The sequence below is a fragment of the Paroedura picta genome, chromosome 9 (genome assembly GCF_049243985.1).
Source record: "Paroedura picta isolate Pp20150507F chromosome 9, Ppicta_v3.0, whole genome shotgun sequence".
Taxonomy (NCBI): domain Eukaryota; kingdom Metazoa; phylum Chordata; class Lepidosauria; order Squamata; family Gekkonidae; genus Paroedura; species Paroedura picta.
The window spans coordinates 34922140-34935647 of NC_135377.1; the positions used below are offsets into that span (position 1 = coordinate 34922140).

The following is a 13508-nucleotide window of genomic DNA, read 5'->3' on the forward strand; positions in this document are numbered from 1 at the left end:
TAAATAAGCATGTACACTTGAGTGGGATGGCCAGTGATTTGTATCCATGCTCTGTTGAAACATGGGATATTTGAAGGATCATGATAGATAACTTTTGGTAGCACCGTGCTTACCAAGAGAGACCCAGGTCACATTTTTGTAACCAAAGTGGATGTGGAAATACAAGTAGTGTGGCACTTTTATTGTAAGATCCCATGGATATATTGTTTCTTACATTAAGAAAGTCAGTGAAAGTGTGATCAGTATTGGAGAAGTCCTTCATAGAAATAGTACTTTTTCATCTACTATCAGGAAGAAAAGCCAAATTTTAAATACTTAATGGTATTACTGCATGAAAGCAAGACTGGTAAGAGAACGTGGTATTAATCTGCAAAGCCACAAAATATTCCATGAAGTTTTGTACCAAAGCCACTTAATGGAAAACCTTAAATAGTATTGCATATCAGATGAACTTTTAAAACACAGAACTTTGCATCATGTATATAATAGCAGCCATAATTTCATTTAGTAGTATTTCTGTCTAAATTCATCTTTGTGGCACAGGGATAAACTTGAGTCCTTCAAGTGAGAAACTGTCATGGAGGAATAGATGCAGTTCTGTACCACTGAAGGCTGGAGTCTTCCAGCTGTGAATTCACCTCTTCTGCCACAGCAAGGGCCCTCGAGCCTGAGGAAGGCTCAGCTCACAGAATGGAACCTTTGGATCCAAGCCTAAGAAACTACTTTAAAAAAAAATTAAAATGCCGATGTCCTATCTTCCACACTCCACTTAATTTCTTTCTTTTCATCACATACATATTTAAGAAATACTTGTTCATGTGTGGGAAGACCCCACAGGTCTCAACAGAGCCTTGCCCATACATATGTCACCAAAGAGAAGAGTACTTAGCTTGCCTTCTACTGCCCTTGCTTCCACTCTATGCACACTACTTGTGATCCAGGTAGGAGGCACATGCACAATTCCCCAGACTTTTCCTGTACAGTGCTCTGTCCATGGATACAACTCCACTGAGACCTGCAAGGATTCTTCTGTGCATGATTGCCATGCACTTACATAAAGAAAGATTATGCCACCAATGAAAGTAAGCTTCACACTCACAACCTGTCTTTCCTATTTAAAATGAGTTCTTGAAATCTATTGTGTATACATTTCCAAAAGACAGTGTTTTTAATAAAGAAAAAATGCTGGTCAGTATTCAATAGGGCCCACACTGTTGTGAAATGGACATGGAACAATCAGAAATAAATGGTGCTAGGGATGGGTATGCCTGTGCATGTGTATTTGTTTTTAATTGCCTTTGCTCTTGACAATTAAAACTCCTTCCCCAGAGATATCATTAACCTTCATTAAGTTCCTTGCTGCCAGTATAAAAATGAATGTTTTTCTAAGAGTAGAGACAAAGACTCTTTCACAGTGGTACTTTTACAATAAATTCCATAGTCAGTTGAAAATGAGTCATTAGAAAGTGAAAAATTTAACAAGCTGATAATATGAACGCATACACCGGATATGCCACTCTTGATCAGATTGATGACCCCTCCAAGTTGGTTTCTAGATTTTTATGATAGGCAACATATGTGAGGCTTGACAGAAAAGAATAATGCATTCAGTCAACTATGCAATAATGCGTATAAAGAAAAGAAATCCTTCCTGACCTCTATTAGCTTTCTATGATCTGTTGTAGCAGAGGTAACAAGACATTTTGATCACCAATTCAAACAATGCACATTTTTCATTCATAACAATATTCACTTTTGCAGCTGTTTGTCGGTGAACTTTTTGTTCTCATTGTTCATGGAAACTCTTTTCCCCCACAGACTACACTCTTTCATAAACATGCGACTCTTAGAATAATGGTCACTTTAAGTTCATACTACTGGGTGCTTCAGCTAAATAAGCTTACAGCTAGTTCATAATTGTAAAAATAGATCTGTACTTATCAATTTCTGGGGCATTCTATAGTATATTAACCGGAATTGTGCACCTGACAGATCTACCTTTTCACCTTCCACAGTGAAGTACCGAACCCTTTAACTTCTTGTCCGGGTTGTTCTGTGCTCATTCTGGTGACACTGCAGTAAAAACAATGACTCTCAAATGATACATTATCAGAGGTCACAAAAAGGTCCAAATCAGTGGCTCCCCAGAAGCAGCTTAAGTCTTCTAAAAAGTGGGTCAGTTTTAGTTTCCTGTAGGTTGCCTGACAGTAGTTTCTGGCATCACAGGCTCTGGTCCACAGGATACCACAGAGCCTTTATGTCCCCGCTCAAACTACAGCATTGTGTTTTTCTACCCATTAACCAAGGATAAATGACCTAGATATTGTGCCTATCAAAGCCTCATTTCTCTTTTACCCTTTTGTTCTTTAATGTACCACATTATCACACGCTGAACACATTGGAAAGTATTCCTAGTCTCGCAAGCTCCTTTGAGAGAGTAATGCACGGTTTTGTATGCCTTTCTCTAGCTTTAGCTAAAATGGAATAATAACGAGGATAATTCAGGATTCTTCTTGTCTACTTCTCATACACTTCCAATTCAGTATACTTCTGAACAGCAAAGCTAGCAATAAAAAAAGAAGATATACAAAAAAGGGGGGGAATGGAACATACAAAACCCAAGGATGTATTTGCTTCTATTGTGAGTACAAAAAATAACAAACAGCAATTGTAATTTCTCTAAGCACTACATTCTATAAATTACATCTCTGCATATCATGAGTCACTTTTATTAAAAGCATCATTACTACAGTTGGCAGCAATTTACATCTTATCTTACATGATAGCAGTTTCCAAGGGGAAAAAAAATAAAAAGACATCACAACAAAGAAAAACAAATACATTTACAAAGTCATGTCTGTAAACTTCAAGGCTAGTTTAGAGTTGAGGTAATGCTGTTTAGCTTTGTGGCTAAAGTAACAAAGTCCTTTAATTTAAAAAAGGTACCTGATTTTTAAAAAATTTGTTTTACCAGTGCATTACAAGATCACGAGACGATTTAACTGTAGTTTTTATCCTGCAAGAACCTTTTCAGTGGGAAATTTCCAAAAGGTACTCTTCACATTCAACAGCTGCCTTATTATTGCTGTGTCTCAAGACAGAGAGACATTCACACTATCATGGAGATTGTCAGAGAATGTGTGTGTGTGTTTGTGTATGTGCACGACTGAACTCCCATATAATCACAATGATGCGCAAGTATGATATGTATGGTAAAATTCATCTTGACCTTCACAGCAAAGAATAAAAATAAAAAATTAAATATATAACTTCATACTTTCCTTTAAGCAGCACTTCCTTCTACTCAGTGCCGCTCTATTACAAATTGCTGCTTTTATAATACCAACGGTACCAAAAGGAAAAAAAGCAGAGCATTATGTCAATTTCCTTAAAAAGACATGATCACCTCTCAATTTCATCTCTCCTAGGGATAATAAATAATGCACTGCACAATACTTAATGACCAAGATACCTTTTGACACATCTGTATAACATGACTTGAACGTTTCTTTTGCTACACTATGTTACAGGACAGCTTATAAAAACTAATTATGGACATTAACTGTGAGTGTAAACAGTAGGACTACCACTTGTCAAAATTTAAAACACTTTAACAGTAACTGGTACTGCTTACTCATCATTTTCATTGTTTTCTATTTCATCCCCCCCGTCAAGTGAGTCTAATTCTTCACCCTGTGCTATTTCATCTTCTAAAGCGGAGGAATCTGCAGTTTTATCAAGGCTCTCCTCTGCATCACTGCCTTCTAGATTTTCTTCATCTTTAAAGGCAGCTCCTTCAGTTTTATCGGTAACCTTCACTTCACTGGAGCCCACTGAATTTTGAAGTCCTGCTAATGCTGGGAAACCAGGTAGTGTCAATCCTCCCAGTCCTGGAGGTAGAAACATAGATGGATAGAACAGGCCAGGAGCCATGGTGGACAGAAGGAAAGGATTGAAGGTCAAGGGGTTGGCAGGCAATCCAGTGTTGGTCGTGGTGGTGGCAGCAGCCGCAGCAGCAGTTGCACTGACAGATCCGTTTGCAGAGTCAGTGGCAGAAACAGTGTCTGTGCTTTTCTCGGAGTCTTTGTTCTCCTCTTCGTTTTCAGTCTTCTTCTCTTCTACTTTTGAAGTGCCATCTTCAGTTTCTCCTTGACTGGAAGCCATAGTGGTGTTTCCAGAAGCAGCTGTTATCGGGTTATTCAACAATCCACTTAGTCCAAACATGTTAGGCAACCCTGCCATACCTGGCAACATCAGAGGCAGTATGGCAGCTGGATTTTTAGAATCTCCTCCAGCAGCAGCAGCAGCTGTCGCGAGTCCTGGAGGGAAGCCCATGAGACCTGCAAGCTGGAGAGACTGTAGGTTCTGTAAATTCTGAAGGCTCGTGAGATCCATTCCAGCGAACAGACTGTTCATTAGCAGTGGGTTAATTCCCGAAGTTGAAGCTACAGCAGCAGCTGCTGCAGCTGCTTTGGCAATTTCGCTTTTTGGCCTTCTCCCCCTTCTGCTTGCTCCCTCCTCCCGCACAACAGGTCCTGTGAGAAGACGGTCAAACATGGACTCTGGAACAAAACCCTGCATTCGGGAAGAAAACAAAGTCATTACCATTATGCTTCGGGTAATCTGGGAATGCCTGTAGATACAGCATCTCATGCAAGTTTGCTCACGAACCACAGCAGAATGTGTGGTACCAAGGATGGGGGAAACACGGGGCATTTTAGCAAAGTTCGTATTTGCACATTTTTGTTTCCAGTTAGAAAACAACAGAAGCATGACCCAGAAGAGTGTTCCATTGAGCTCATCCTAGGACACCGTCCATGTTGCTTAACCCTCTTGATCTCCCCACTTCTACCCTTCCCTAATGTCTCAGAGGGCAGGGCTCTTGAATAGCTGCTTATCGATAATTGCTCGGAGACCACTGAACGGGTAGCCAAGTTTTTATCTATAGTAATGACCCATAGGGTAAAGAAGTAAACGTCACTAGCTTCATCTTTTTGTATTTGCTGCTCCCTTGCCTGTTGTGACTTTCCTCACAGTTTTTTAGACTTTTATTACAGAACCGATTTGGATATTGTTTTATATTGTGAATGCCATTAAAGGTTTTGTGTTGTATTGTTGTTGCTTAACCCTGTGACTGATCATTGATATTCCACATGTTGAGCTGCACCTTCAACACTCCCTCCCCCTACATGGAAGCAGTGGGTAATGCTCAGGAAGATAAAAAGTTCTACGGAGAAAATCCACCAGAGGATTTACATAAAATAGTACGCATGTAATTTGGAGAGGTTTTTAGATTTGAGCCGCCTGAAACTCAACCCCTCCAAGACGGAGATCCTGTGGCTGGGTGACAGAGGGTTGGGTCAGGACATGCATTTACCCACCTTAGTCGGGATGCAACTTACAACCGCGCCCATGGCTAGGAACTTGGGAGTGAGCATCGATGCCTCACTGACTTTAGAGATGCAGGTCAAGTAGGTAGCCCGCCAGACATTTTTTCATCTTTGCTAGGCACGGCTACTAGCGCCTTACCTATCTTCTGAACAGTGATCCATGTGACAGTCACCTCCAGAATAGATTTCTGTAACTCGCTCTATGAGGGCCTTCCCTTGGCCTTGATCTGGAAATTGCAGCTGGTGCAAAATACAGCTGCTAGGGTCCTCATGGGGACATCTTGGAGGGCCCACATCCAGCCTGTCCTGAGACAGCTGCATTCATTGCCAGTTGCCACCTGGATCTGGTTCAAGGTTTTGGTTTTGGTTTTGATGTTCAAGGCCCTTTGCAGTCTGGGTCCCACATATCTGAGGGACCGCCTTTTGCCCTATGCCCCCCACAGAGCTCTGCGGGTACTAATTTATTGGTCATTCCTGGCCCCAGAGAAGTGCACCTGGCCTCAACCAGGGTCCGCGCCTTCTCAGTCCTGGTCTCTACCCGGTAGAATGAGCTCCCAGAGGAGCTGCGGGCCCTGCAGGAGCTTTCAGCATTCCGCAGGGCCTACAAAACTGAACTCTTCCACCAGGTCTATGGTTGAGACCGGCATGGCAAGAAAGATCTGATGGGGCTCCCAGTATTAAAACCATAAGCACTTGCTATGTGATCTGTGCTCCCTCCTCCCACTCCTGTACTAGATTCTTGGGGAACTAGTTGATGGAAGTCCACCATGTTTTTTTAAATGTTTAGGAATCTGTTTGTATATGGATGATTGTCCAGAATGGTTTTGATGGGATTTTTAACATGGACAAATTGTAACCTGCTACGAGCCAGTCATGAGAGTGGCGGACTATAAATCCGAACAAACAAACAATCAATCAATCAATCAATCAATCAATCAATCAATCAATCAATAGGAAGAGGGACACATTCATTTCAAGCACAAGAGTTTCTTACGGGTGTGAAAAGATTTAATTGATCTACCAGGTAACCACTAATCAGGAATATTACAATATTCCACTATGTACCAGCAGTTTCAAAAGTCTTTGTCTGGGTTTTTCATGTTGCTGCAATAACCATTTCATTGCTTTAGAGAGATATACAGAATACGGAATAGACTCAGTTTTTTTTTTTTAAGAATTAAAGATAAATTTGCATTCCTTGCAATGAAAAAAAAAAGCCTTAGAAATAAAACTACTTACAGACTGCTTAACTATATCTGTCCAATCTGGAGCAACAGCAAATTCTGGATTTTCTTCCAGCCATCTAGGCAGGTCCTTCATTGGAGGGGCCATAGCTCCACCCATCTAGTTAATTTTTTACAAAGAGAAAAAGTAAGCATGCTATCACATATTTGAGTGCTCTGAGTGGGCCTACTGAGGACTCCCTCCCGCACACCCACCAGCAGATCAGGGGCTCAGCAACCATCAGGCCCCTTTCCAACCACTCTATGATAAGTACATTCCTTGCACATGTTCAGACAATGCTTTTTATTGGGGGGGATTTAAACCCCCAGTGTATTTTTTTTTTAAACTTTTCAGACTTTTCTGCAAATCTAGAGGGTTACCCAAGTTTTCAGAAAAGCCTGTTTTGGTGTGCGTTCTGTGGATCTAGATGTCCGCAGTTAGGAGGCATACTGGGAATTAGATATACAGATACTGTGCTCAAAGTGATACTGCATGCTTAGCAGGATTGAGGCAATAAAAGACTGATTTGTTCATAAGACTCCTTATTATAGTATTACATTGAGTCAAAGAGCAGACAAGTCAAAACTTTACCTTCTTCCCGTTTCGCTTATTTACAACAGGCACCCTCTCTTCTCCAGTTAATGTGTTTATATCCAGTTTATTGGGGTTTCGACATCTGTGCCGTTTTTGCTTCGGCTTTTGAAATGGGGAAAACAGCACATCTGCGCTCTTCTAAAAAGGGGGAAAATGTAATGAATTACTTTTGGAGTTATGGTCCAGTCTGCACAAAAAACTATCAAGCTAAAATACATTTTGGCTTCTTAAAAGTTAACAATTGTTTCTATAAGATAGTGTTGTTTTAAATAAATAAATATTTCAAGCAAATGGTACAGCCCAAATAAAACCCCCTCATATTACACGTGGTGTTATTCTCTGACTTTACAGTGAAACAACAAGGACTTGAGGAAGGAATCTCATTTTCCCCTCTGCAATTTCCTCTTTCCCTTTCCTGAAGGACCCATAGCCTCTCCGATTTTGTTGCTTGGTTCTTTCCTTCTAGAGTTGTGAACTTCCAGACAGGGTTGGGAGATGTCCTGGAATCACAACAGATCTCTCAGTAGAGATCAGTTTCCCCATTAGGGTGGCCAGCTCCAGGCTGGGAAATTCCTGGAGATTTCAGTAGGAAGTCTTGGAAGGAAGAGGTTTGAGGATGAAAGTGATCTTGGCAGGGCATAATGCTACAAAGTATACCCTGCAGAGCAGCCAATTTCTCCAGTGGACCTGATGTCTATGGACAGCAGACACAATTCTGAGTGATCACCAGTCCCCAACTGGAGATTGGGAACCCTAGTTCCCATGGAGGAAACAACTGCTTTGAATGGTAGGGTCAATGGCATTATAACCCTCTGAGGTCCCTTTGCTCCTCAAACCCCACTGTTCCCTGGCTCCAGCCTCCAGATCTCAAAGAATTACCTGATCTGGAGTTGGCAACCTTATTGCCTTCCCATTCAGCAGTCACCCCCCCCCCCCCGGCGGCACTCACTGTGCCGGGAGAGACCGGCTGTTTCGGGCACCGAAGCCCCCTACCCTACCTGTAATCATGTGGCTACCTAGCAGCAACTACTAAAGGAATCTCTTGCTTAAAGCTACAGGTGCTCCTTTGATCATTTTAGCCTTTTTACCCCCCACCCCCAGTCTATTTTCCCCCTTGCAAATCTGGAGCACTTTTCTAATTGGCAGAATGATCTGTCTTGCCCATTCACAGCTCCAGACACCAAAGATTGTTCAACTTTGCTGTTAGAATATAACATGTTAAGAACTATGGAGTTTGCAAGTCCTGTCAACTGACTAACAGATATGGTTTGTCCCAACAAATTGACTAATTTCCAACCCCAGAACTACTATCCACTTACTGGTACTACATAACTTGGCATATCAACAGTGTAAGACGGATGCAGTTTAAGCCATTCAACTAAATCCTTGTTTTTAGGAGCATCCTCTCCCACCAGCCTGGTCCCATCCTCAATGTTAATGACAGGGATGCGAGTGTCAGGGTCCAGTTGCCCAGGAGATGGAATGTTTCTTGGTGGGGGAGTTTCCATTTCTTCATCAAACACTTTGGTCATTTCTGCATCCTCCTGTAAGATGTTATGAAGAGTCACTTGATAAAAAAATCTTTTGTATCTGTACTGATTCCATTTCCTGAACATCTTATAAAAATTACTCTCCGGTCAATGTCTTTATTCTAGTCACTCAATATTTCCTCCAGTTTTAAGGACAAAATCTTGTTTTATTGCTGTTCCTATTACCAACACACTTAAGACAGAAATGTGATAAGAGACTTTTTGGTTCTCTTTTACGATATACAAGATCTGCAACAGTTGCTACTGAACTACAGAGCTGAATGTCTTTCAAATCCCAAAGGCTACCAGGGATAGTCAAACTACGGCCCTCCAGATGTCCATGAACTACAATTCCCATGAGCCCCTGCCAGCAAATGCTGGCAGGGGCTCATGTGAATTGTGGTCCATGGACATCTGGAGGGCCACAGTTTGACTACCCCTGGGCTAGACCAACAGTAAACTGACATGGGCAGAATTTTTCTCCATTGAAATTAAAGGTAAAGGTAAAGGTATCCCCTGTGCAAGCACCGAGTCATGTCTGACCCTTGGGGTGACGCCCTCTAGCGTTTTCATGGCAGACTCAATACGGGGTGGTTTGCCAGTGCCTTCCCCAGTCATGACCGTTTACCCCCCAGCAGCAAGCTGGGTACTCATTTTACCGACCTCGGAAGGATGGAAGGCTGAGTCAACCTTGAGCCGGCTGCTGGGATTGAACTCCCAACCTCATGGGCAAAGCTTTCAGGCAGCTGCCTTACCACTCTGCGCCACAAGAGGCTCTTGCGCCATTGAAATTACACACCAACAAAGTTGTGCTAAATGGGTTTTAAATCTGAAAGACTAGCTAGGAAGGGACTTTGCCATCTGAATGGTATATATATATTTAGCATATTGTTATGATACAGAGAAAATGTACTACATTCAAAGGTACCCTTTCACTGATGGAGAAATCTTCCTGTGAGGGGAAAAAGCCTTCTATGAACAACAGGAACTTTTACAATCCCAGAGGATTCCTCTTTGAACAGAAGAATCCAAATGAAGGATACAACCCACTGAATTTGTGGTTTCTGAAATTTAAGATGCTATAATTAACTGTAGAATCACAATGATTCTACACAAAGGTCACCTTCTGCTGCTGCTGGAAGGTACTTTGACCTGTTTTGAGCTTTGCCTGCTACCTGTGGGGGACCCTTCCCTTTCTCTGTTGTTTTTCCTGTGGATGCTCTCCCAGCCAAAGACAATAATTAGGATGAATGTACAGGTTGAGAGTACCTCTTGCTCCCCCTCTTTTCCTCCCCCTCAAGCCTTTTCCTTCACACATTTGTTCTCTCCCTCCTCCCCCGTTGGTCAAAGAGTTCCTCCTTTTATAGACCCAGGTTTTGGTGGACCATCCCCCTCGATGGTTTGGCCTCCTCCAGTCCCATGGCTGCCATTCTCTATAAGCTTCCATTGTCCACCCAGTGTTCTCTTTCCCTGCTTGCCCCAGGCAGCTCCCCTGTTGATTCCTTCACCTTCTCGCAGATTATCCATAACTGAATTAAGTCCTAGGGGCCCCTGGGTCAACCTGGAAGCATTCTAGAGGCAGGGCCACCAGAGGCCATCTAGCAATGGCAGAGGCAAGATACAGACCATGAATTTTCAATTCATAGCACACTTTTAATTACTAAGATCATCCAGCTCAATTATGAATTGTCATGATGACCGGCGGAAGTAGAACCTGCTTTTTCTAAAATTATTTTTAGGTCTGAAGAGGTAAAGAGAGGTTATTTAAAGGCATCTTCGTGTGTTCAGTATGATGATGGACCCCTGCTTATGAACAAGGAACTAAAGATTTTTAAAAAGCCCTCTTTATATGCTAACCTTGTGTGCTGAGGCTTACATAATAAAATTGGAAACAAATATTAAATAAAACAGTCCTTCCTTACTGCTGCCAATGATGCTCGCTTGTTGCTCATAAATAACAGATCAAGCCCTTCTACATTTTTCCTTCTTCCTCTCCTCCTTTTCATGGGTGGTTCTACATCAATTAAAGAACCATTTAGCAGATGCCTTGTGGGTGTGCGTGAAAGACCTGCTTGTAGCAGTTCCATCTGAGTTTTAAAGGCATCAGACACTGGTGTGGAAACATTAGGTAACAGAAACTTTGAAGGAACAGCTGAAAAAGTTGAGGTAGAACATGTTGCCTCTCGCGAGGCCTTTGATAAGTCCACAATTTTTTCTTGTCCATTTTCTGAGACAACCTGCGATTCTCGCAAATGGGCAACCATTTCCATGAGATTTCTCCTCTTGGCTGCCCTTTCGGCCTCAATTTCAATCTTTCTTCTCCTCCTCCTCCGCTGGCGTGGGACTGATAAATTGAGTGCATCTTCCTAAAGAAAAATAATAAAATTTATTGTTACTTGTAAGAACATTGATTTTACAAGTGGGTACCCACAATAATTCTCAAGTGGCATCTTTCACCATCCCTTACTATTTCTTCTTTCTCTTCCCTGAAAGCCCCCAGAACATCTCCCCTTTTCCTGCTTCCTTCTCTCCCAATCAACAACCAACTTATCATTATCTGCCCTTCTGTCTTCAGCTCTCCCCCACAGCCTGTACCTGGGTCAAGCTTACTTGCATGATAGGAAACCTTCCAGGATTTGTGGGGGGCAACCTGGCTTTCTGCCGTAGCCTCCTCCCTGCACTATTTCCTCTTTCTGGCTTTCCAGCAGAAAACTCCATTCTTTTTCCTTTTTGTTGCCTCTTCTCTCTTACACAGCCATTCATCAACTTACCTTCTATTTGCTTCCTATGTTGAACTATATTTATTATTTATTTACTTCACTTATACTCTGTCTCTCGCAGCAGCAGTGGGGACCAAAGCAGCTTACATTATTCTCTTCTCCTTGTGAGGTAGGTATGTGACAATCTTGTGAGGTAGGTATGTGACTGTTCCAATATCACCTAAGTGAGCTTCCACAGTAAGATGAGAATTCAAACCTGCGTCTCCCAAACCCTACTCTGAAGCTCTAACTGCTACACCAGCTTTCATAGGGTGGCTATTGTTGAACAGTAGCAAGCAGTTGTTATGCAAGTCAGGTAGTATCAAGCTATCTACTGGTCGCTACCAGATTCATGCCTAGTCTCAATGAGTATTCCCTCAAAGGCCAAAATAGCCCTAGAAAGGACCAAGCCCGTCCCCCTTGCCTTTTACTCACAGAAAGGAAGCCTAGAATGCCATAGTTGTCCAGCAACAACCACTGAGGGAATCCATGTGTTAAAGCAACAGGTGTTCCTTTTATCATTTGCTTTTTTCACAATCCTTTGATTTTTTCCCCCCTGCAAACTTGGGGTGCTGTCTTGCCCAATGACAGCCCCAATCACCAAGTTTAAGTATGTCCACATTTGGCCAAATTCGTTATTAGAATATATGATTCTACTGAATAATCTAAAATAAAGCCTATTTTAGAGCTTGATATGATTTGTTATTTCAGAAACTGGACCCTTGTTTGGCTTTTCTGGGCTACTTGCACACAAGAGAGGTCCTGTTTTATTTCTCCTAAAACAAAATTAAACAACTTTATAAGTTTCCCCACATAAAACTTGCCTTGGATAACTGAGGAGAGACTGTGATATCTTCATTGCCACTAATGTTCGCTTGCCCAACCATGGAGAGCTCTGCAAAGCTCCTTTTCTGCAGAGGGCTGTCCACAGCTGTTGGCGTATAGCCAGGTATAAGCCCTTGGAAATCAAACATCTGGCGTCTATTTACTGGCCACTTTCCTTTCAACACTGCTTCACAGATGTTGTCTAATCGGTTGATCATTACTCGATCCTATAGAAAGGAAAATACATAATGAATGTCCTGTGAAAGTAGCCATTTGGGTTCAGTCAAGCCATGTGTTTCTGTAACAGCTTATCAAGCTGTATAGCTCAATAATGGAAATGAAACTTACAACTGTAATTCTGAAACTCTGTTTCATACAAAGAGGCAAGTGAAGAATAGATCCTTGCTAAAGGGAATGGTAAGAAATGGCAGACAAATTCATGAGCCATCTAACACACGTTTATTGAGTTCTCAAAACAGTTTACACATAGCAAAACGAGGCCTCGTCAGTTAAGTCAGCAGTATTATAATACATGCAACTCAACAACATCTTTGCCTTGGGTATGTCAGAGTCAACAGGCTGCATCTGCAATTCTGTCCCAGGAAGTGGTTCCTCATTAGTGTCACTATTAATAAAGTTCAGTGTTATGAAATGGGCACCAACCTAGGGACATCTAATAAATGTCAATTTTCATTCCACACCCATTATCACTTCAGGTTCCTTTGAAGCGTGTGCATTAAAAAAATTCTAATTACAGTTCAGTCAGCTTACAATATAGATGAACACAAAAAGCATGTTGCTGCCCCCAGAATGGGGTTTATAGGATATTTTTGGTGCTTTTGGAAACATGACTCATATAAAAAATAACTGGTTTTAGGATTTCACTAGTCAATAACGTCGTATCTTAACTTACCCAAACCAGTAGCAATGTTTGGAAATTAGCTATAGATTACTGCACAGGATGATCCTTCAGCTCCATGAACTGCAGACCAGTGCAAGAGCCTCTAGCAGACTTCAGCAGCTGCAGCTGGCTGCTTGCTTTCCCCAGGAATAAGCCTATTACAGCAAGGTCCCCCCCCCCACCAGATGGCCCTGTTATGGAGATTAGGAAGCTTAAGACTATTTCTACTTTATTTCTTTCTATAACGGTCCCTAAATCTAGGAACTGACTTGTACATAGAAGCAGT

General features: G+C 41.9%; 1 protein-coding gene across 10 annotated transcripts in view; it reads right to left on the minus strand.

The window, feature by feature from the left end:
* Window positions 1-2713: 2713 nt before the first annotated feature.
* Window positions 2714-13508, minus strand: part of CHD7 (chromodomain helicase DNA binding protein 7) — a 178538-nt gene continuing 167743 nt past the window's right edge. For all 10 annotated transcript variants that reach the window (XM_077352324.1, XM_077352326.1, XM_077352327.1 and 7 more), the window contains 6 exons: window positions 12321-12548; window positions 10660-11103; window positions 8528-8752; window positions 7206-7346; window positions 6630-6734; window positions 2714-4575 (listed from right to left, as the gene is read on the minus strand). In XM_077352324.1, coding sequence (XP_077208439.1) covers window positions 3631-4575; window positions 6630-6734; window positions 7206-7346; window positions 8528-8752; window positions 10660-11103; window positions 12321-12548 — 2088 coding nt within the window. In that variant the 3' untranslated portion in view covers window positions 2714-3630. The remainder of the gene's footprint in view (window positions 4576-6629; window positions 6735-7205; window positions 7347-8527; window positions 8753-10659; window positions 11104-12320; window positions 12549-13508) is intronic.